General features: G+C 41.3%; 1 protein-coding gene across 1 annotated transcript in view; it reads right to left on the reverse strand.

Moving 5' to 3' along the window:
- RSPH9 (radial spoke head component 9) overlaps nucleotides 1-23,726 on the reverse strand; it is a 31,199-nt gene extending 7,473 nt beyond the window's left edge. Inside the window, exons 1-4 of the mRNA XM_048483528.1 lie at nucleotides 23,374-23,726; nucleotides 19,282-19,441; nucleotides 17,336-17,465; nucleotides 15,594-15,740 (exon numbers count right to left, since the gene is read on the reverse strand). Of these exons, the coding sequence (XP_048339485.1) occupies nucleotides 15,594-15,740; nucleotides 17,336-17,465; nucleotides 19,282-19,441; nucleotides 23,374-23,600 (664 nt within the window). The 5' untranslated portion in view covers nucleotides 23,601-23,726. The remainder of the gene's footprint in view (nucleotides 1-15,593; nucleotides 15,741-17,335; nucleotides 17,466-19,281; nucleotides 19,442-23,373) is intronic.
- Nucleotides 23,727-25,659: the final 1,933 nt, after the last annotated feature.

The following is a 25,659-nucleotide window of genomic DNA, read 5'->3' on the forward strand; positions in this document are numbered from 1 at the left end:
TGCTGGGGCAGAAGCACCTTAATTGGCCACACTCCAGAAAAACCTGAGGGGGGCAATAAAGCCATACAAGGGCAATTATTCTTTTGATCGTTTATAATCCAATTAATACAGCTGACCAAACAAAGGAAAGAGATGCTCTAGATCAAAGTGGGTGGGTATTTAATGAGAATTTCATTATAGTTTATCCAATTTGTACTGTGTACATAAACTTGACTCCAACCTCTCCTTTCCTGTCACCACTGTAATCTAAAAAGAAAAAGAAAAGCTGAATGGTGTTATGGCTGAACCCCTTCTTCCTCCTAAAAAACAGAGTCATGTCACATCTTAAAGACTAACAGATTTGTGGCAGCTGAAGAGTTTGTGGGCTACAGCCTACTTCGCCAGATGTATAAAGGGAAAAGTTTGCAACCTATTCCTTTAGAAATTCTACAGCCACTCCAATGCTACTTCTACTTATTTCAGCACTTTTACGTTATGCCTAGATGCATGATTCACTTTTATAATTTATTTCAGATATATAGCATCACCTTGTTACCATTATAGAAGCCAAAATAACCCAGAATAGCCTGAACTTGTCAAAACTTGGAAGCTAAGCTGGGCTGGGTATAGGAGACCTCTGACAAAGAGAGATATTGCTATGCAGAGGAAGACAGTGGCAAACCACCTCATCTCTTGCTTGAAAAACTCCATGGCTGGGGTCACTGTCAGTCAGTTGCAACTCAACAGAATGCTTGTCTATTCCCATAGCATTTATCCTCACAACAAGAATGGGAAGGGGTTTTTTTCCCTGTACTTGGTGAACTCCAAATGAAAATAAGGATAAGCAATGAGTCTACAGCTGAAATGAAATTTGATGCAAGTTCTACAAGTGTCCAGCATTTCCATTCATTTGGTTCCTAGTTCCCAAGTATTATCCAGTTTCTAGCACATTAACAGAAATCTGTTACTATGGGTACACTAGTGCAGTAAAGGCTCTGACCTGGATGACCCAGACAAGCCTGATCTCATCAGATCTTGGAAGCTAAGCAGGGTCCACTCCAGTTAGTAATTGGATAAGAGGCTCCAAGGAAGGCCAGGGTTCCATGCAAAGTCTGGCAATGGCAAACCACCTCTGTTCAATTCTTTCCCTGAAATCCTGCAGGGTTACCATAAATTGGCTGCAACTTGACAGCACTTTACACACACCATTACCGCAAAGGTCACAGCAGCTAATAATGCCTCTAATAGAAAAGCATCAACACAGCTCTCAGTTTACAAACATGCTTGAGCCATTGTGGTGTAGTGTTTAGGGTGTCACACTAAATTCTGCAAATCCAGGTTCAAATCCCCACTCTGCCAGGGATGTTTGCCAGGTGGCCTTGAGCCAGGAACTCTCTCTGAGTCTAATCTAACCCACAGGGTTGTCAGTAGGGTACAATGAAAGATAGGATATCAATGTAAGCCACTTTGGATCCCCAATGGAGAGAAAGGCAGGATATAAATGAAGTGAATAAACAAACATTCCTAAATATTAATCTCAGAGAACGAAACACACATGGTTCCTTTATGGAACTGTACTGCACTGATGACAATTGGCAACCCTTCCAGATTTACAAAGCTTGTGAAGGATCAGAAACGGACCACATAAGGAAGAACAATTTGTTCTTCATAAAATGATACCGACATGTACATTTCATATATACCAACTTAAATGGAGAAATATTACAGTGAACATTGACAATCTGAGGAATCATAATCAACAATAAAAATGCTTCTTCAAAAACATTAGGATTGCCAAGAGAAATAGCTTTCTAAAATGTATCCCATTGATACTGAGGAGTGCAAACAACCTCCACTCATTAGCTGATGCATTCAGGCAACTGGGATAACCAGAAGCTGTGATATTGTGAATCTCAAATACGTAAGAAAAAAACAGTATGAAAACTGTGCAATCTTCCTATACTTATGATGACCTGATTAGTGGATGACCTGATTAATGATGACCTGATTAGTGGAGTGGAAGTGGTAGGATCCTTAGGTGGGAGTGATCATGCTCTCCTGGAGTTTGTTATACAGTGGAAAGGGGATGTTAAGCATAGTCACACACGCATTCTAGATTTTAAGAAAGCAGATTTCAGTAAGCTTAGGAATCTACTGGGTGTGATCCTATGGTCAAAAATACTAAAGGAGAAGGGAGTGCATGATGGCTGGGAGTTTCTTAAAAGTGAGATCTTGAGGGCACAATTTCAAACAGTTCCAATGAGGAGGAAAAATGGGAGGTGTCTCAGGAAACCAGGACGGTTGTCTAAAGATCTGTCAATTGAGCTAAGATTTAAAAAGGACATGTACAAGAAATGGAAAAGGGGGGAAATCACTAAAGAGGAATTCAAACAAACAAGCAGGATGTGTAGAGAGAACGTCAGAAACGCTAAAGCTCACAATGAGCTGATGCTTGCCAGAGAGGTTAAAAACAACAATAAAAAGGGTTTTTTTGGTTATGTCTGTAGCAAGAGGAAGAAAAATGATAGGATAGAGTCACTGCATGGAAGAGATTGCAAAATACTAACAGGGGATGGAGAAAAGGCAGAAGTACTCAACACCTTCTTTGCCTCAGTCTTTTCCCGAAAAAGAAATGGTGCTCATCCAGGAGAAAATGAAACAGAAGATACAGTAGGAGAAATTCAGCACAAAATAAATGAAGAGGTAGTGCAGGAATACCTGGCTACTTTAAATGAATTCAAATTTCCAGGGCCTGATGAACTACATCCTAGGATATTAAAAGAACTGGCAGAAGTAATCTCAGAACCACTTGCTATAATCTTTGAGAACTCCTGGAGAACAGGAGAAGTCCCAGTGGACTGGAGGAGGGCTAATGTTACCCCCATCTTCAGAAAGGGGGAAAAGGAGGACCCTAATAATTACCGTCCATTCAGCCTGATATCAATACCAGGGAAAATTCTGGAGCAGATCATTAGACAGATGGTCTGCCAGCACTTAGAAAGGAATACTGTGATCACAAAAAGTCAGCATGGGTTTTTGAAAAACAAGTCATGACAGGCCAACCTTATCTCTTTTTTTGATAGAGTGACAAGCTTGGCAGATGAAGGGGATGCTGTGGACGTAGCATACCTTGATTTTAGTAAAGCTTTTGACAAGGTGCCCCATAATATTCTTGCAAGTAAGCTAGTGCAATGTGGACTAGGTAATCCCACTATTAGATGGATTTCTAACTGGTTGACTGATCAAACTCAAAGGGTGCTCATCAATGGCTCATCTTCATCCTGGAGAGAAGTGACTTGTGGGGTGCCACAGGGTTCTGTCTTGGGCCCAGTGCTATTCAGTATTTTTATCAACAACTTGGATGATGGAATAGAGGGCATGCTAATCACATTTGCAGATGACACCAAATTAGGAGGGGTAGCTAATACCCCAGAGGACAGAGTCAGAATTCAAAATGACCTGGACAGATTAGAGAGCTGGGCCAAAACAAACAAAATGAATTTCAGCTTAGACAAGAAAAATGAAATACACAGATATAGGATGGGTGACACCTGGCTTGACAACACTACATGCAAAAGGGATCTGGGAGTCTTAGTAGACCATAAACTAAACATGAGTCAGCAGTGTGTTGCAGCACCCAGAAAGCAAATATGATTTTGGACTGTATCAATAGAATTATAGTATCAGGACTGAGTGATATAATTGTACCTCTCTATTCTGCATTGGTTAGACCTCACCTGGAATATTATGTACAGTTTTGGGAACCGCAATTCAAGAAGGATACTGACAAGCTGAAATGTGTCCAGAGGAGGGCAACAAAAATGGTAAAAGGTCTGGAGTCCATGTCCTGTGAAGAGAGGCTTAGGGAGCCGGGGAAGTTTAGTAAAAGCCAAGGTTAAGTGGGGATACGATAGCTATATTTAAATATTTGAAGGGATGTCATGTTGGTGACAGAGCAAGTTTATTTTCTGCTAGAGACTAGGACATGGAGTAATGGATTCAAGGTGCAGGAAAAGAGATTCCACCTAAACATTAGGAAGAACTTCCTGACCATCAGGGCTGTTCGACAGTGGAATTCACTGCCTTGCAAAGTTGTGGAGTCTCCTTCTTTGGAGGTTTTTAAACAGAGGTTGAATGATCATATGTTGGGAGCGCTTTGACTGTGTGTTCCTGTATTGCAGGGGGTTAGACTTGATGGCCCTTGGGGTCTCTTCCAACTCTCTGATTCTATGATTCTATTATTATCACTGAGCTTTCAAGAACACATCACTATCATGTTTTCAAGTTCATTTTGCATATGAATCATTCATAAAGCCCATGTCTGCAGACAAGTCACACCTTTTTCTATTTTCATAAACAGAAGCTATGATATAGCATAAAGAAAAATTAGCAACTCCTTACCTAGATCAACTACTTCCAGATACGGGCAGTCCCATCCAAAGAGTCGCGCGCCTGGACACAGCACCGCAGCCCCTCCTCCCTGCCATTCCCAAGGGGGCTTTCTGACAGCATGGGAGGCAGAAAACACACAAAAGCCTCCCTTCTGCTGAAAAGTCCCCATTGGGCTTAATGGACTTATGCCACCAAAAAGTGGAGCATGTCCAAAGCCCCAGATGCCAACGTAACAGAGGCAGTGGCTCAGTGATTCCTGCCTCCCAGCCACACCTCCAGAACGCCCCCAGTACGTTGGCAGTGGAGGCGCAGGGAAGTTCGCTCAGCACCATGTTCCATCAACATAGAGGGTCACAACGGATGACATCAGTGAATCCATCCCTCCACTAGGGCAAGGGCTACTCCCTGTGCTACTCCCTGTGGCAGATTCAGCTCCCCCACCCCCCACCCCTCTTTGCATGGGGCTGAAATGGTTCCTAATAAAGTGAGGCTGTATCACATTTTTCTCTGGTTTTCTCTAGTCACATTATGTCACATAATTCCCTAGAATAAAATCTAAAGCACAGTGGGATTTTGTACTGAATACATAAATTATAAATAATATTTGATTTGAGGTCAATTAAAAGGCCTTTTTAAAAAGTGAAAAGGAAAAAGGAACCAGGAACTAAGTTGCATATCAAGTGAAAAATACGTCTATCCTCTTGAAAAAAAATTAAAAGCCTTTAAAAATAAACTTCCTGGAATGGTGCGACAATAATTCTGTGCAATTGCCCTCATTTCCTCTTGGTTAACAATGGGCAGATTCTGCCACAAGTCCGAAATGATGACCGATCCCCTTCAGGATGAACAACCAAGGGTTCTGCATAATCAGGACCCTGGAAGAACTGTCAAATTTGACCCAAAAATACAATGAATGAACTGATTTATTGTATACAGAAGCAAAGCTCAAGACATACAAGGCATTGTGCTAGAAATCTGGGCACTTTGTGGGTGGACAGAAAGTCAAAAGCAATAAAACTATCTGGTTCTGGTCATGTTACCCTGTTCCATAAGGATCCGTTCCAAAGAAAAGGTCACACCTTGAGGGAACACCCTATGATTGGAATAGGAGCAGCAATACCAAGAGATCCCACTTCTTGGTATGAACAGGCCTAGTGTGTGGCCTTTAATAAGAAAAATCATGAGAGACCCTCCTCTGAACACACAGGGTGACGGTACTAAGAAAGCTATTGAAAAGGCCAACAAGCCTTCCTAGAAATTGTGTGAATTCTATCAGGACTGACAGTCTCCTCTTTGCATCCACAGTTCAAGAGGTCAGTATATACCACACACAGACTGGTTTTTCTGTCCTCACCTTTGTAAAGAGTCCAAAGCATTCTCATATTACTTCATCAGGGTTGCTCTTGCTCCATTTCATTGAATCCTGACACCACAGTGTCCCCTACTGGAAGACAGTTAGTACAGCAAGTCCAGGTTGCAGTACCAAAATTATTCTCAAACCTTTTGAAATGAGACCTGTTCTAACTCTCCATACTTTTCAGGGCCCACGTCAAAATATCCTTTACCTTTTCGGATCCACTTGTAAATTAATTCCATGTTACTTCCCTCTCTCCAACACAGAATAAAGGAATCTCTCATCAGTTAATTATATTTAACTGTAATGATACACAATGATATTTTATTTTTCCTGTTTGATATTTCTTAACATATAGAATTACTGAGCAACAGACTGTATTCCATGGTCATTTGATATAGTATTTAGAGGAAAACCTAAGTCTTCCACCAAGCATCTTCCCACATTCACCCTGACCTCCCTCCTCCCTCTTTGCCCCAAAACCCATCTGCAAGAAAGTCATGATCCCACATTTTGAAAACATTGTATTAACCTCCCTATGTAAGGCAGAGGCAATCCAGTTTCCCAGGCCAAAAATTAATGGAGTCCTCCAAAGATTATGAATATCTACTTTAGTCACTCATGGTACAGTGTGATTACTGGATTCTTCAAACTGGTTGAATAACTCCAGGGGACAGCATTTTTTTTGGTCCTGCAAACTCACCTATTGATTAAGAAACCCCAACAAGAGAAACACCACCATCCCCCCTTTCTTTACAGCATCATTTTCTCTCCAACGTCATTACTTCCCCTGTTATCCATTATAGGTCTTTTAGTTTGGATTTCAGTAAAGCAGCTTGAAAGGTCTTGTCCCCATGTGGCTCTTGGCAGGCTGAGAAGTAAAGTGCTCTGGCTCACAGCTTTCACAGGGTTGAGGCGCTGCTGCTTAGTGTTAAGCTATGAAAGAGGAGGGCTCAGGTCACATCTGTGAAACGTTAGCAGAGAAAGGAGGGGTGGGTGAAAGTAGGTGGCCGGCACAGCACTGCACTTTGTTAGGTTTTGTAAGGCCACTAGGGAGACAGCCAACCATTTGTCTGAAAGCTACCTCCATCCCACCCCGATAACAGGCTGCCTTGCAGTCTGCTGCCTAGCTAGTGGCTGTAAATACCTCAGCAGACACAGGCTCCTTGAATGGCTGGAGACAATGGCTGATAGGGGATTAATTACGTCAGAGGGACACTTTGAAAGGGAATTAATTAGCTGTGCTAATGCTCAGAGATAAAGCAGGTTCATGTCTCTTAGCCTCAGTCCTCCCAACATCCAGGGCTTTTGCAGCATCCATGAAAGCACCAGGGAAAGGTTTCAAAAGTAATTCAGAGAAAACTCACCAAAGGGTTCTATCTCCCCCTACAAAACTGACATTAAATGGCAGGTTTCACTGTACAGATTTTTTAAAAAGGAAATTCAGCATAAGGACATTTCCATCCAAGCAATTCTCAGGAGTACTGAGGAAAAGATAACACACTGATATCAAACCCAAAAGAAATGTGACAAAATCAGTGACTTAAGAAAAGAGCAAGAATTAAAGTGCCATGTCTCATGTTATGTTCTACAACGTTTTGTAACAAACAGCAATAGTGTATTCTATATATGTGTTATATGCAACTGAATTATGCACAAATATGCAACGTTTGGAATTGTTATTGGATAACAAATGCAAGCATCACTCACTAAATAGAGCTATAAATAATCCATGCACTGAAATTAACTCTGGTGCACATATACCAGTGAATAGACAAGACTTAGTATTTGTATGATTAGTGCTATACAGAGGGGCAAATGAAGTGAGCCTCACTTCTGCTATATCAAAAGAAATTATTATTGTCAGTGAACATAGTTTGTTAGTATTGCTTGTAATATTTCAAAGTTTACAGCTTTATTAGGAAGCATTCCATTATATTTTCAGATATACAGGAGCAATCATCTCTAGCCTCAAGGCTATCATTATATATATGATAATCACTCAGAAATGCCCCATAAAGGAGCAGGGATATCTCTATAAGTGTCCCAACCAAAATACATGCTGGAAAAGAAAAACAGCAATCTGTTGAACAAAACTATGATAAGGAAAGTGGCATTGAACAATCATGCACTGAAGACAGAATGTGACAGCCTCTACCAACCCACAAAGATGGGTTGTGTGAGGATGCCAACAAGCCCTTCTTGGAGCCTGAGAGACCACACAAAGTCTTGTTAGGTCCCAGCAGACTAGAAGCCAAGAAAAGTCACATCCAGGGAATGTAAGGAGTGCACAAATGTTTCACATCACAAACAGGCATAAGGATGGTGTTGAGAGACAAGAAGACTGAAAGTCAATCCCTGGTAAAGAATCCTGTCCAGGGCACTGGACACCCTAACCCTGTGAAACTTCATTCTGCCACTGCCAGCTTCCACCCCTCCCCAATTGCAGAAGGACTCTCTACAGGAAGGTTAGAAAGGTCTATGAATAAGGCAGCCAAGCAAAAGTTAAAGACTATAATACATATACAGTGGAACCTTGGTTTTCGTCAATAAGCCATCTGGGAAACCTCGGCAAAATCTGAAACCGACGAAAATTGAGGCAAACACTGGGAAGCAATGGAACTACATGGGTCGCCGTCTGTTGTCACAAAATTAGCGCACACGTGTCAACGAAATCTGACGAAAACTGAAGCAAACAACAAAAACCGAGACAAATTTTTTGGAGAAAGAATCGACAAAAACCAAAACCGACGAGAACCGACGACAACGAAAACCGAGATTCCACTGTAATTAGATGACCCATTCTGGATGTAGGTCTTTTCAGAAGACCCTCCTTAATACAGAACAATCATTCAAAGTAGCACCCTTTTTATCCTAGGAGGTAGTAATGAAATGAACAATCTAATCCAGGGGTCTTCAAACTATGGCCCTCCAGATATTCATGGACTACAATTCCCATCAGCCCCTGCCAGCACGGCCAAGTGGTAGGGCTCATGGGAATTGTAGTCTCTGAACATCTGGAAGGCCATAGTTTGAAGACCCCTGAAAATTTATGGTAAGACCTTTAATTAAACTTTTCCTCTGAGGTCTGGTAAGGAACTCAAAATGACTTAGGTGTGAAAAGAACTCTGGGAAACCTATCAGTGGTGGACAACCCAACTGACCATAGATTTTTTACCTTCTCTTGGAGAGTAAATCACCACAGACAATAGATGAATGAATTTAAAGGTTTTTTGACAAATCCAATCATCAGAAACTTTTTCTGTAGGAGATGTCAAGGATGGAACCTAGCATCTTGCACATGGAAAAAACATGTGCACAACCTTGGCATCACATTATCTGAAGGAAAGGAAGCAGAGGTGACTGTTAAGGATCTGACAGCAAGCCTGTTACTCCCCATAGAATGTTGTCCAACTGGACTAAAGAATTCACAGTCTCTCTGTGGAGCTGCAGTAACAACCAGTTCTGTCCGCTTGTCTTTCAATATTAATTCCTACCACCGACTACAATAGTCTAAAAAGATGCCACACATTAAAGGAACAGATTGGTCATGAACAGCACTATCGACATAGGCTGTGAGACACAGTGTGTCAAGCTCCCTTGAAATAGAATAATAAAAGGGTCATATTGACCTATTGTTTTACAACTTAAAGGGAAAGTGAGGCAGATAAATTCTGCTTCCCACCCAGGCTAACAGTTTACAGAACTCACTCCACAGTGACTGAATTAGAGATGAAGTGCTATTTAACTTACAAGCAATCAACAAAAGAGATGACAGTGGAATGAAGCATATGTATGCTAAAGGATTGTAGTAGAGGCTGTATTCTTGGCTAATAATGAGAGTTTGCATGTCAAAGACTTTGTTCCATGAAACATCTGATTTGACTAGAAACATAAGATATCCTTTAAAAAGATGGGTATGGACTTTATCTGTACCCCCATGTTTCCCCTAAGAGGAAATCAAAGGGGTTTATAACATTTTTAAGGATATTTTATGTTTTTCCATTTTCATCCTCTTCCATATCTTGTCTTTTTCCATTCCATCCTAACCATAGTCCTGCAAAGTAAATTCTGTTGAGAAAATGTTATTTGAACCTGGATCTCCCAGATCCTAGCCCAACGTTCTAACCACTATAGCACACAGGCTTTCACTACAAATGGCTTCACATAAGAATAACTCCAGACACAATCTGAACCCAGTTAAAATAAGAGCTCACTCCCAAAAGCAGCTGTGAGAGTGAGAAAATTGGGAGAGTTAATCCCATTCTTTGGTAGGAAGAAGGTAGTATGAGCATACATGAAACAGACAAGGAAAAACTGCCTACAAAAGGATTGGGCTGAGAAGTACAGGTTTATCATCGAAACTGAAAATAGAAGCGCCCAAGGAACCCCAAACCATCATTGAGGGTTCCACAGGCTACCATGAAAATTAAAGGAGTGGTGAACTGCTCAAGCTTGCCTCCAAAAAAATACTTGCTGATCACTTCTGAATTCTCCACAGAGATGGCAATATAAAACTTTGCTTCTGCTTGAAACAGAACCTGCACTGAAAGCCCCTTCATACTAAGCATCAGTGCTGAGACACTGCAGCAAGTTGGTAGAATCAAGGTTGCTATGTCACTGTGTCAACCTGTAGAACTAGGTATTAACAAGAGGACTTGGAGCCCAGATCAGCAGAGAACAGGTTTTGACCTCAAAACTGAGGCAGTCTCAATACAGTGAGTAGTAAAATGAAGCCCAACAGGCCTTAAGAATAACTAGTTTGTTGTCTCAGAACCACTGGCATATCGAGGGGGATGGGGGGGGGCTTGAACCCCAGGTGCCACCCCTCCCCCAACTGCACCCCAGTTCACAACTCCCTGAGGAGTTTGGGAATGGGACACAGTTGAAGGCCAGCAAGCCAGGCCCACCCCACCCACATCTCCATCTCGAGTATGGAGCTGGCCCCAACTGATCTCCACATGGAGATGTGAGCAGAAAGGGCCCATTTGAGCCTGGCTGAGGCCAGGCTTGGATCCAGCTCTAAGCTGCACTTGGAGGTGGAGCCAACAATTGAATAGCCAACAATAGAGGGATGTAACCATCCAGCTTCAATCTGAGTTCAGATGAGGTCAGGCTTGGATCTAGTTCTAAACTGCACTTGGGGGTGGAGCCAACAGTGTAAAGCTAGAGGACAAACACACCGGCATGAGCCTGTGCGGTTTCCTAGAGCCATTTCAGCCCCCCCGGGCTCAAAAAGAGCAGGCATCTCTGTTACATGATCCTCCAGGCAGACATGGCACAGAGAGTGCTGTTTAGCAGCAGCATTTTAAAGCCACGACACAATCCTGAAGAGGCCCCTTTTGAGCCATAACAACGAAGTGGAAAGCCAGAAACTTCACTTCTTTTAATGTAGTGTATTCCTCACTACAATAACTTCCGTGTTTCCCCGAATATAAGACAGTGTCTTATATTAATTTTTGCTCCCAAAGATGTGCTATGTCTTATTTTCAGGGGATGTCTTATTTTTCCTGTGTTCTGTTCGTCGGGCATGCTTCCAAATAAAAACTTTGCTATGTCTTATTTTCGAGGTATGCCTTATATTTCTCACTTCAGCAAAACCTCTACTATGTCTTATTTTTCGGGGATGTCTTATATTAGGGGAAACAGGGTATTGATGACAAAAACTGCTGACAGAAACAAGTCTTCTCAGCCTCAAGAAGAAGGTGAGGAAAAAACAGAGAACAGCAATGAAGATCCTCTCTTCATGGAGTCAAAAAGAGAACTGAAAGAATAGCGTTCCTCCTCCTGATCACATGATCAATTTAGTAGGAGGGGGGAAGGCATATTCAAGGGGGGAATCCAAGGTGGGGAGGAGTATTCCTGATTTACTAGAAAGCTTTGGAAATATTTTCTACAGTTGTCCTGCTCACACAGTCCCAAGGTGGGACTGCATAGAAGTCGTTCCAATGAACCTATACTCTCCAACTGATGCTTTACACTCAGCAGTTTCACAGAAGTTTGAGATGCATTATGGCTGGATTTGTAAATTGTTTCAGGTAGCTGAAGATGTACCCTCAGCTTTTAATTAGATATTTATTACTGCACTAAGATACTTGGATTTTGACTTTATTTTGTAAGAAAAGAAAGCTGCACATTTATAATATCGACACAAAACAGAATAACTACAGCCCTTGATGCAGCTGCAGAGTTTACTGTAAAAACAACATTGCTCAATCTCTAACTTCCCACTTCTGACTCTGATATGTCATGTAATACAAGAATTCCCAAGCACTTTGGGTTAGAAATCCTACCAGCAGTCATATCAAATTAATAGCATTCACTGACAAGCCAAACTGCTCAAAGTGCAATCACTGCTTTCTGGCACCAAAGCTAAAGAACTTATTCACCATTCTCAAATCTTACTCTCCAGCTGCTATTCCTGATCTTTGAGTTTCTGTTGACCCTTCTGCTGCAGTTTCCATGTAGGTGGCCCAAGTTTCAGTTCTATAGGATTTGAGGAAAAAGAAAAGTGCCACGTTCTACTCTGTACATGATAAACAAAGATTGGCAATTCTGAAATTGTATGGGAGGCACACTCACACTGACATTAAAAACTGCAGAACGGGGGACTGAAGCAATTGATGTGTTCCTTTTAAACTGCAATACAACTAAGTACAAAAAACTTACTCCTAATTAGAGCTGGAGTAACAAAATTCACTCCGACCTTTTCAAATCAGCACAAAATACAGAACTCAGTCTTCATTACATGTAGATCAATGGTCTTCAGATTGCCTAACAAGCATATACCATAAACATCCTCTTCCACTTGCAGACTGTTTCATTCTACCCTGCTTAGGTAACAATGTTATACTGTGAAACAGTATAGAAAAAAATAAATTTAAACCAAGCCTCTCCAAGATATAAAGCTAGAATTTATAAGAGCTAATTGAGGCTAAAAAGCAATATTGGAATGAACAGAACAAATATATCAACCCTCTGAAGATGATCCTCTGAAGAGGATATATATATCCTCTGAAGAGGACAAATATATCAACCCTCTGAAGATGATCCTCTGAAGATCTGAAGATGCCAGCCACAGATGCAGGCGAAACGTCAGGAGAGAATGCTGCTAGAACACGGCCATACAGCCCGGAAACCACACAGCACCCATATATCAACCCTACTTTAAAAAAATGTTGATGAAGTTATCTGGCCCAGCAGGCTTTACAAGCCCTTTTTACTCATGACAAAATACAGAACTCAGATAGAACAAGGAATGACAGAAAACCAGACTGAACTTCCCAGTGTAAGGATGTGACAGTCCCTATGTGGTTTATGTTTATCTTAACTCTCTTACCACTAAAAATATTGGGTTTTTCCTGTTAACCAGGCCATACTAAAACATATAGTGCATTATTATGAAAGGCAGTGCTCAAGAACGCAAGCAAGGTTTCTGGTTTAACGTTCATTTCAACCATAGACTGACTAAGTAGCTTTAGACAAAGTATGAGCACTCTGCATCATCTCTCCATGCATAACATTCATTCTCAGGTCATAAAGTGCTGGCAACATGGATGGAAGAATCCAATTACAAATACAGCTGAGACAACTTTGGCCAGAATTAAGTTGTAGTCAAAAAGAGCTTAAGAATTTAATATAATGTACACATGCCTCACTGGACTTCGACTATTAAACAAAAGATAACATGCAGAAAAGCAATCTGCATGTAACACAGTGTATTGAAGATGAATTGCAACTTTTGAGAACCCCGCATGGGGTTAGGCAGAAACAAAACCTTAAGTAAACTGGGGAACAAGTTTCCTACAATGAACTTGTTACAATTACAGATGAAACCTGTTGCAAATTTAAAGTGTAAATCACAGTGTATATACAATTGGGATAATACCCCCTTGTAATGTAAAAATACAAACTCCAGTGTAATCCTTTACAGTCTTAAACACTGCCAAGTAACATGTTTATACAAACAAATCATTCAAAAAATGCACACAATTTTGCAGCAATAGTTTCGGCAGGAAGGATAAATAAATGCAGGCCTGACTCACATCCTGGGAAAATTTCTCCTGGTAGCCCAACCTGTTTGGCTTAACACTTATCATATGGTGTATTACAATCTCAGTGTCTTGCTGGAATGCACAGTTCACAAAGTGCTACAATGACTCTCAGTGGCCATTTTGGAGATTTTGGCCAGGCAACCAAAACAATATTGCTGAGCCTGCTAAGCCTTGGCTTCTACACAGGCATGAGAGAAACCCATGGAGGTCAAAACAGTAGAAAAAGTCTCATCTACCTCTCCTGATAGAGAAAGACTCAGTTGGGCCAGATTCAGCTGTGATCACTGGAAACTGACAACCCACACAACTGGACCTGGGTCAGCAGCTTCCCACAATTCTCCCAGGGTAATGTTGTTACCAGATAGACCCATGGTAGGTGGGACAGGCCTGTTTTTAGGACAGAAGTGTGTCTACCTATCCTGCCAACCTTAGAGGTAGCCTAGTGATGCACTGGCAAGATAGATATCATCCCTGCATCAGCTCTGCAACAAAGGCAGAAAACCTGTATAGGCAAAGATCTCCTGCTAACATTTATTTGCAAATAGCCACCACACCTTTTCTGGAAATAATCAGGAAGAGACAAAGCCTCTAGTTTGGGAAAATAAGTTCCCACCTCAACCACCGTTTACCTGTCCCTATGAAACAAAGCGTATGCTAAAATGATTTCATCAAGAGTTCCTGCCAGCTATTCTTCTAAACACTAATCCCATCGTCTAGCTTCCTGATTCATTTCTACAACGACCGCCCTCATCTGCACTGGCATTGTCCCAGATCTGTGATTTTATCAGTTCCATCCCAAAATCTAATCATTTTCCAGTCACACCCCAGGCTTTGAACATTAAATCCAGGTGTCCTCTCTTGTTCTCTCCCGGAGAACAAGAGTCGCCTTTGTTCTGGGAAGATTAGGTCACTTAGCACAGCCTGAGAACCCATTTCTCCCTATACTAGCCTGTCCACCTGGCACAAGGTGTTTAGTATTTTCCTTGGCATCTCTGTTTGGTTAAAACTGATTCCAACACTGCTTTCTACCCCACCTCTATCGGAGCTCAACACAGGTCACTGAACTCTACTTATCGGATCATTCCACTTATTGATCAGGTAATTATCACCCTTATTCCCTGAAAATCCTGCTCTATTCCAGATATGTACCCTCAAAACTATCTATATCTTAGGACTGTGTGAATTCTGTGTGCTTTGACCATTTGTGTTTTGTATGTTTATTATCTTACCTTTTTTTAAATAAAACTTGTTAAACTTTTACTCCAGATTCCTGCAGATTTCTTGCAGAAACCACCTTTGTAAATGTTGGTGGGAAAGATCTCTAAAAGTTATCTAGCCTTTCATAAAGAATGGTCTGGCCCTGCTAATTTCCCCACTCTATAAGGAGCAGACCTTAGCATTTTGGGTAACAAGACTGCCAGGAAAGGGAAAGAGAGAAAGCTGAAGACAAAGGAGATACAGCAGGTTGGTAGATGGGAAGGAGAGAAAGAAGCAAAAAAGGGGAGAGGCTATGGAGACTGACTGGGAAGGAAAAGAGGAAATAGTGGAGGAATACAGGTAAAAATGAGATGCACTCCACAAGTTTTTTGGGGTCCCCACACAAGAGAAAATAATACAAACTTCCTTATATGGCTGAGGTAAGAACTACTGAGATAGGTTTTTTGATTTCCTGAACTCTAGAAAAATATTATATAAAAACCACATTTTCTTCTTCTTCAACAATGAAAGCTATATAGATCTTCCTAACAGGGAGTGGCAGTTTTATAACACTTCTGTTCCCATTACACATTTTGGGAATAGCACTTCCACCATACCTTTAGGAATATCATGTTCAAGAGAATCCAGAAAGTCAATGGCTGGATCCAAATCAGCTTTTTCCAGGAGAGTTTTGTTCTTCAAATTTACAGGCTCCTTGAAATGGAAATAGGAACTTAACTTTTTGGCTTCAGTCAAAGACAAACCTGTTGTGTGAAAAGTGTAAAAATTGACAATAGATCTCTTTGTGTAACATACTACACATCTTCAGTTCACTGACTAATGGTCTTAGAAAGCACCTTTGCATTAATGGTACTAATAACAAACCCACATAGACAGACAGAGACCTCTAGGAATAGGTAATTTTGCAGTGTTTTAAGAAACTGCCAACAGTTCTGTTGGTACCATGCTTCTGTGAACTGGCAATTTATCAAGACAAATCCCTTACTGATTGCTGCAATCCTGCTGAATCTGAAAACAAAGGAACTATTCTTCAATCTAGCTCCACAGCCAAAAACACTGCAGGATCATGTGATAATGTCTAAGGGCAACTCTACATTAGAGTCCTTAACAACAACAACAACAACAAAAGTCTGGGGCCCACACATTTAGACCTATTCTGAGTTCATGGTAGATACAGGGTACAACAGCAAATCTGTCTCTAAACCAGTGATGGTGAACCTATAACACATACATCAAAGGTCACAAACCACAATGTTTTGGATGGCACACAAGCAATCCCCGACAACAACCTGTTGAGTTTGCATTATTCTGTAATTATTTGCCATTTCTTTATATTATACATAGCACCACACATGATTGGACTGTATTTTTTAAAAAATAAACAATATGTAAAGAATATTGTCTCTTTTGTGTGGGGAGGGGGTGACAAATCCGAAGAGTCAAATTAGCATTTTCTGAATACTTGACATGCCAAGACCAAAAGGTTCATCATCACTGCTCTAGACCAATATCAGCAGACTTGTAATAGTCCACATTCATATATGAGACTTAAGAGTGTATATAAGCAATACAATAGCTTTTACACTCACCTACACAAATATATGTGAATTAAGGATAGCTCTGAGCAGCACTATCTTAGGCCACATAGAAGCAATTCTTAATGTACCAAGTCAATCTCAAAAGCAAAAATATGAATAGGAGAATATGCTATAGAATGAGTATCATCACAGTTGCCTCAACTGGGACAAAGAATTCTGATTGTGTCACCTTATCCCACCTCACACTTTTCTGGTGATGGCATCTATAAGCAGAAACAGAGGGGTTCCGTCTCTTCATTTCACTCTATTTATGTGGATCCAGGCACTACCATTGAGGGAATAGAGTGGGTAAGGCTTGTGAGAAATACCAACAAGGCTTAGCTTGTTTGCAACAGAGCAAAGAAAAGGAAAACCTTAACAGCCTTTTTAACTGTGTTAAATGGGAGGGGAAACTGCCTTTCATCTACTTGTAATTTTACCTCTGTCCACAGAGCTCAGAGTAATAAGTGTCATTTTCTTCTCCTCTGTTTTATCCTTATAACAATTATGTGAAATAAGGGAAGCTAAGAAAGTGACCAGCCCAAGATCACACCGTGTGCTAAGAAAAGACACGCTGGAAGTGAAAATCTGCCACACAGAACGAGAGAGAATCTGTACTGACTGTGCCTGAATATTTTGTAAGCATTCCTACAATGGAGACATGTTCTAACAAGGACTTACATGAGGAGGAAGTTACTGATCATAGTTCTTTAAGCATTCAATGAGTCAGATATTTTCTAATAATCCTAACATGGATTTACCTTCAAAACTCCTGTTTTCATGCACAATTCCAAGTGGTGTCTTTATATATGCACCCCGAGGAACAATACCCACTGCTTTATCTATCTGGTCTACTGTAATTACAAGACGAATCTCTTCCTTGACCATGACCTATTAAAGGAAAAACAAAATAGTAACTCAATAGTCTATATTTGAAAGGTACCTGAAACAGAATCATATTCCTGCAATCTGATGGGTATGAGACTGGTCACAGATTCCTAATGAAAGGGGGTTATTGCTACAGTAGTTGTATAAATCTCATTTTCAAAATAATGGTATCCTCTCTAGATAGATAAAGGCTTTTGACTTCAGATTACAACAACACTCCAAAGACTTAAGACCAGTTACATTTTAAGAGGGAGTAGCAATTTCTGTCAATTCCCCTTTTTTACTGTAGACCCCCTCACTTTGCAGTTCCTAAAGGTCCACAGACACCAGGAACAAATGGGAGGCAGAGGGCTTTTGATAGTTTACTAGGGATATGCCAAAAAACAAAACAAAAAAGTCTTAACCTGCTGGAGAAGACAATGGCAGAAGAAGACAAATCTCCCAAGGGAGAGAATTTCAAAGTTTTGGTGTCATGCCCAAGAAACCCTTTCTCCTGTTGCCACTCTTAGATGGCTGGGACACCCAAAGCAAAACTTCTGAAGATGGCTGGAATGGATGAGTAAGTTCATCTGAGCGAAAGCAGCCCTTAAATATGCTGGCCCCAAACTTTATAAGGCTATAAAGATCAATACCAGCACCCTGAATTCAGCCCAGAAGCAAACTGGTAGATAGAACAAGACTGGAGTTATACAGTCTTGTCGACCCAATCCAGTCAACATCCTGGCAGCAGTATTCTGTACCAACTGCAACTTCTGCACAGATCAAGGGAAGCCCAATGGACAGCATACTGCAGTTATCTAGCCACAACTTAAAAGTTACCAAAAACTATGGATTTTCCATGGTAGTCATTATATTACACTCAATTTATTCAAATCATCTCTAAAAGTACTGATCCCTTATCACTGATAATATATTATATACATGAGCCAGAAGCAGATTCACTGTCATCTGCCAGGGTAGTTATTTACAACTGCTGTTACTAAAACAGTGCATAGCTATTTTTATCCATCATAGCTAATCAGTGTCTCAATTGGTTCTTTTGCTAACAAAATTATTAAAGGAGGCAATCAGAGCCTTTGCCCCAAAAAGCCATCTTTGGACCCTCTGGATCTGAATAACTGTCAACCGTTTTCTGATCCAGGTACCATAAGTGTGTTTTACCAGATGAAGCTGTTTGCCAGCTATGGCCACTCCTGGGACAAATTGATTTGGCCACAATTACTTCCAACTGATATGTGACTCTCTGAGTCAGTCAGGTCACAGGAACCCAGATACTACAACTACTACATGTTTTAAAATTGTGATGTATAGCACTGGCCCTTAGATGTTCAAATATGCCAAAGTCTTTGTGAGCCAACTCACCCCAAATAATTAAATCCTTTGAGATTTTAATTCATGAGATCATCACCATGAAGACAACAACATATGTGAATTTTCATCATAAGTCAGTGGAATCATTAATGGGAGTCTCCTTGTATTCTGAAATAATGGTATGGGTTATGAAACTTCCAGTAGGAGCAAGCTAAACACTGAACAATGGAAGACCAAAGAGAAGGGCCCGAAGATGAGAGATAGTTCATCTGGCAAGTAAAGTCTGGGCCTGGCAGGGATCTGGCTGAAAAACTACTCCAAAACACAACACATTGAGCTTGTTGGATAAAAAGTGACATACAAATAGCAACAAGGAAACCAAACAAATGAATGAAAATTAAAAATGACAAGAGAAAGCCATCACAGGTACATCACAAGTGCAACATTTGGACAAATACCATGAAAGTAATTAAGAGATACGATCCAAAGGGTACTCCAGTATACTGACCCCAATTTCCTCTTCATATGGCTTTTCACCTTCCTCTTTCTTATCATAGTTTTCATATTCATAAGATGGATCCCCCTGGAAACGTCCTTTTAGTGCAGCTGTTGATGTAATCATTTCACCAGATGGAGGTGGCAGAAGGCTCCAATCCACACAGTTCAAACTATCATATACAAAAATATGACATATGGCAAAGTTTGGGTTTACTGGAGAGGAAAGAGAGACCTCCTTTTTCAGATGCTGGAGGTCTCACAAAAATTACAAAGGGAACCGGTGACAGGAAGACAGATTGCACAGTATGCTGACATGAAAAGTAACAATATTTTCATAGCCAAAAATGTATAACTGTAAAAGCAGAAGCAACTTCATTTGGCTAGGAAGGACAGAATGGAACTTACTACCCATGCGTGGTTTTCTCCTGAAATTAAGGGGCAATCTAAAATTGATGTCAACAAAATCTATGTAGAACTAGACCAAGCATACCTGCAAAACATCAGGGTAGTAAGTCATGCAAAATGAAGCATGGGTGTGAGAGAAACGGAAAGCAAATCATCTCAATGAAACCACTTTTAAAAATCATTTGTCTCCCAGTGACTGCTGTATATATAATTTCCTCTAAAATCAGTCATCACACCAGAAGACCAGAGACTAGCAATCAATTTTTGGCGACTGAAGACAAATCAGGAAATTACAGGCCAGTTAGCCTTAACTTTTGTCCCATACAAATTAATAGGAACTTGAATCAAAGATAGAATGATTAGGCACACAGAAAAACAATTCTGCTGAGGGAAAATCAGCATGGCTTCCGAAAAGAGAAGTTTTGCTCCATAACCATTTGGAGTTCTTTAAGAAAGTAATCAAGCATTTGGATAACAGCAACATGATAAGCATTATATTTATTTATTTAAAACATTCATTAACTGCCTTTCTGCAATAAATAAAACATTATTAAAACACAATAAACCCCATAAAAGTCACAGTTTAAAAACTCCAAATTGGAATGCCAATAATAAAAGCTGAATTAATCAAAATACAATCCTAAATAAAACTACCTCGTGAAGATTGATCACAAAGGAACCAGGTACATTTCAACATTTCAATGAAATGCAATATTAAGATATAAAGATCTATTAAGAATATCAGAGGAAGGATATATATTGAAGAGTAAAAATGAACTAGTTATTGATAAGAAACCCTGTCTTTGGTTTCTTTATTTTCAAATTAATAAAAAATTTAAATTAGATTAAAAATTAGGATTCGTAGATCGTTCAGAATTATGGAACGTGTTGTGCGACAATGAAACTGAATTAATAAAGAAAATCTACAAGATATTGTTAACAATTGATACTGAAACTGAAAGAGTGACGGTTAATATGGTTAGATAGTCCCAAGATTTGGATAAAGTTCTCACTTGATGAATGGGAGAAGGTTTGGAAGAACAATTTGAAGTTTACATGTAGTATTAGTTTGAAGGAGAACTATTACAAGTTATTTTACAGATGGTATTTATATCCTTCTAAATTAGCGAAAATGTATAAAGGTGTCTCTGGTACTTGCTGGAAATGTGGGAAAGCAAAAGGTACTTTTTTCCATTCACGGTGGAGTTCTGAAATAATAAAACTTTCTGGCGCAGAATATATAATTTAATGAAATTGATACTGGGTTATGGATTTAATTTCTCTCCTGAATTATTCTTATTGAATATATTGGACCCTTCAGTTAAAAGAGAAAATTTTTCACTAATGCAATATATGATGACTGCAGCTTGACTAGTTGTCACTAAAGTCTGGAGGTCTTCAATGATCTCAACCTCCAAAGAATGGCTAAGAAAATTAACAGAATTAACAACAATGGACAAATTAGCATCTACTTTGAGACTTCAAAATTTGGATTATTTTGTGAAAATATGGAACCCTGTGCTTAACTATTTTAAATAGAGATTATGCGTACTTACTAAGAACTCTTCAATTATAATTAATAATGAGACGTGATATTTAAACATCAAAAGAAAAAAAGAAAAAGGATAGGATAACTGATTGTTGTAAATTTTCTTTGTTTTTTGTTTTGTTTATTGTTTATTGTTATTACTGATTAAATAAAGATTTTTTTTTAAAGGAACCAGGCACATCTCCCTGAGAAGATGATTTTATAATTGTGGGGCTGTTGCCAAAAAGACCTTCTCTCATCTACCCACCAAACAAAAATCAGGAGGGCATCTCCCCACCATCTTAATTCCCAGGCAGGAATTTGTGGGAGAAAACATCCTTCAGACACCTCAGTCCCAAGCTATGTAGGCTTTAAACTGACAGCTTGAATTGGGCTTGGGAACAGATTAGTAGCTAGTACAGTGGTGGCGAACCTTTGGCACTCCAGATGTTATGGACTACAATTCCCATCAGCCCCTGCCAGCATGGTCAATTGGCCGTGCTGGCAGGGGCTGATGGGAATTGTAGTCCATAACATCTGGAGTGCCAAAGGTTCGCCACCACGGAGCTAGTATAATTGCTGAAGTATTCAGCACCTAAGTTCGCAATTGCTAGCCCTGACCAACAATCCAGTCACAGCATTCTGCATTAGCTACAGCTTCTGAACCCTCTTCAAGGGTAGCTCCAAGCAGAATGCATTCTAATAGTCCAGTCTAGATGCAACTGAGGCATGGATCATTGCGACTAGATCTCACTGATCCAGGAATGAACACAGTTGATGCACCAGCCAGAGCTGGGCAAATGTACCCCAAACCACAAGAGCCTTGATCAGGGACGTAGGTATAAATTTTTTTAGGGGGAGGTTCGGGGGGGCCACACCCCACCCGCCCCTAGGACATGGCCACGCCTCCCCAAGCCCCACCCCTGGCCTAGCACTTATAAAAGCATCTCTCCAAGGTCGGGGATGGCAGACTCCCCTGCCCTGTTCTCCCCTCTGGGCAGAGGCATAGAGGGAAAATGGAGCCTGGTGCAAAATCTGAGTTTTGCGCTGTGATGCTGGAATCCACCCACCAAACAGCATCACTTTCAATGGTGTTTAAACTAGAGAGCCCAAATTCTCCTTTTAAATCCACCTTAAAGGGAGAATCTGGGGTCCCTAGTTAAACAACATTGAAAGTGATGCTGTTTTGGGGTGGATTATCCCCCACCCTGAAACAGCATCACTTTTAATGTGACGTAGTGGTTAACAGCAGGTGCATTCTAATCTGGAGGAACCAGGTTTGATTCCCCGCTCTGCCACTTGAGCTGTGGAGGCTTATCTGGGGAATTCAGATTAGCCTGTACACTCCCACACATGCCAGCTGGGTGACCTTGGGCTAGTCACAGCTTCTTGGAGCTCTCTCAGCCCCCCCCCCCCCACCTCACAGGGTGTTTGTTGTGAGGGAGCAAGGGCAAGGAGATTGTAAGCCCCTTTGAGTCTCCTACAGGGGAGAAAGGGGGGATATAAATCCAAACTCTTCTTCTTCTTCTAAACTGAGGACCTCAGATTCTCCCTTTAAATCCATGCCGAAGGGGGTGGATTTAAAAGGAGAATCTGGGGAAATTTGGATTTATTTTAAATGGGGTATTGGAAGAGAGTTTTATAGATAGCTTGGAGTGGGTCCTACATCAATTCAAGCCTAAATTCTCTCTAAAAGCTAAGATGAATAAACTGAGGCCTGTTGTACTTTGGTCAAATCATGAGAAGATAACACTAACAGGAAAAGACAATCACGTTTGCATAAGTTGAAGGCAATAGAAAAAGAGGAGGTGATGAATTCATGGGGTTGCCATAAATCAACTGCATAACACACACAAAGTGGAATAAAAGATCCAAGAGTAGGACTGATTAAAGAGAGGCTGCTAGCCAGACAGCATTCTGAGCTGGGAGCCTTTTCTAACACAAATTACGCTTAGATTATATACAAGAGCCCTACAACCGGTGGAGGGAGGGAGGGAGAGAGAAAGAGAAAGAAAGAAAGAAAGAAAGAAAGAAAGAAAGAAAGAAAGAAAGAAAGAAAGAAAGAAAGAAAGAAAGAAAGAAAGAAAGAAAGAAAGAAAGAAAGAAAGAAAGAAAGAAAGAAAGAAAGGTCGTTGACGCCAAGGTTGCACTACTTCATACTGGAAGCACCTATAGAGGCGGCTCCTGGGCCCCGCCCGGTCCGGCCCCAGGCCTTCCGCGATGTAGTAGGCTCCGCGGATGCCTCGAATGCGCCCCCACAGTCGAACTTGCTCGAACCGGTAGTCCCGCTGCACCAGCAGGAGTGAGGTCCGCAAAGCCGCCCGCTTCTCTGGGCTGAGGCAGATGCCGCTACCAGCCACTAGGTCCAGCGCGTAAGGCAGCGACTCGGCATCCATGGCCGCTGGGTTCGAGACCCTGGACCAGGAAGCCCTGCAGCAGGCGTCTCGTTGCCAAGCAACCGTCTCCACGGCACCGCGTGCCCAACTGACGCGAGGTCAAAGGTGGCGCTCCTGGCATTCCACGCCCTCCCCTCCGCCTGCCTTTTTGTGTTCTATCGTGGAACCGGATCCCTGAGGGCGGTGTAGCAACGCCTGAGTTGGGGTAGTTGCTCGCCCCGCCCCTCCCCTCCGGCAAAAAATCAAGAGGCGCCACTTTTCCAAATGTGGACTTGCATTAATGGAAAAGGCTCGACTCGCTGAATTGCTGTTTGCCACGAGGTTAAAAGATTATCCAGAAAACTGTGGAAACAGCCGTTCATTGTGTCCTGTGGAACTGATGCCTTGGAAGTACCGGGTGGGGTGGGGGAGAAAACCACAGAGATTTGCACTCTTTCAGGAGTGTTACTTGCACTAGATCTGACAGAACGTGTTATAGAGCTTACTGCAAGATCTGTAATCAGCGATGACCCCAGCTAAGAAATGTTACTTCTGTGCTCCTGTAGCATTAGCTCATTCACAATCATCCCAGGCGTTTTAAGATAACAGGGCATCTGCTAATTCCTAAAACAGCCTTTGTTGTATCAAGACTAGACAATTAGTTGTGATGCCTTTGCAGTTTTTTTCCTAATAAGATATCAAGAATACACTCTGATTTAGATGCTGACTATAACACAGGTCCACTAGAAGAACTGTTTAATATAGTGCCTGTTCTGTTTAGGAAGCTCTTCGGTCCCATTTCCATCATGGATGTAGACAGTTTCATTCCTGGCTAGTACTTGTGCTTGGAATCCTTGCCCACCCTGGCTTCTAAAATCATGTAAATACCATATCAATAAATCCTTACAGACACTAACTCAGGGCACCTTCCCTCAACTACTCAAAAAGGTGGTAATCTGTCTACTACTTTAAAAAAAAACAGAAAAATTATGTAGCCAGTTATTGCCTTGTCTTTAACCTGCCCTTCCTAGGCAAAGTGATTGAGACCACAGTAGCAGACTAAATCCAGGTCTTCTTGGAGAAACCATCTACTTCTAGACTCTTTGTCAGTCTGGTTTCAGACTAGGCTATAGGAAAGAGACAGCTCTGGTGGTTCTAGTTGATTACTTACATCTAAATATAAAAAAAGGTCAGGCTTCCTTGTTTTTATTGGACTTAGCTGCCTTTGACACAGTAGGCTATGCCAAGTTGTTGAGGTGCCTAGAGGCAGAAGTAAGTATCAGGGGTTGTATGATGGACTGGTTCAAATCATTCCTGATGGACCAGACCTAAAGAATTGTCATTGGAAATCAACTATCATCGGTGTAGAACTCACAGAGTGTAATCCTATCCTCCATGCTCTTCAGTCTTTGTGTAAAGCCCTTATGCCAAATCATTTATAGTTAGAGTTGGCTGTTGTCAATATGCAGATGGTACACAGCTATGTATATCCTTCAAATCTGGTGATGCAGTAGAGGTCCTAAATTGCTGCCTGGCTGCTATGGTTCAATGTCTAAGAGTAAACAAACTGAAACAAAACCCTGGAAAGACCAGTAATGTTGGTTGGGAAGGCAAAGGTCTTGAAGGACATTACACCAGTGGCAGAGCTACCAGGGGACAGGGGGTGCTCATTGTACCAGGCGCATGCTTGGGGGAAGCAGAAAATCACCCCCAGGCCTCCCACACTTACCTTACTTCAGCCCTGAAAGTGCAGGCTGGAAAAGCGGCCTGTTCACTTGAGGCTGAAAACGGCCTGGTTGGGACTACACTTCTCAGGAGACCTTACGAGCCCCAAGGTCTCCTGGGAAGTGTAGTTCCCACCAGGTCGTTTTCAGCCTCAAATGAACAGGCCACTTTTCCAGCCTGCACTTTCAGGGCTGAACTAAGGTAAGTGTGTGGGGGGGGGGGACGGGGGACGGAAAACGCAGAGTGCACACCGGGTGCAGTATGGCCCAGCTACCCCTCTGCATTACATTCCTCGCTTTCAGTGGGGTTCAACTGACCCTTGCTGACTCAGTTAAGAGCCTTGAGCTTATACTGC

Source organism: Sphaerodactylus townsendi, linkage group LG01, assembly GCF_021028975.2.
Source record: "Sphaerodactylus townsendi isolate TG3544 linkage group LG01, MPM_Stown_v2.3, whole genome shotgun sequence".
Classification (NCBI taxonomy): Eukaryota; Metazoa; Chordata; class Lepidosauria; order Squamata; family Sphaerodactylidae; genus Sphaerodactylus; species Sphaerodactylus townsendi.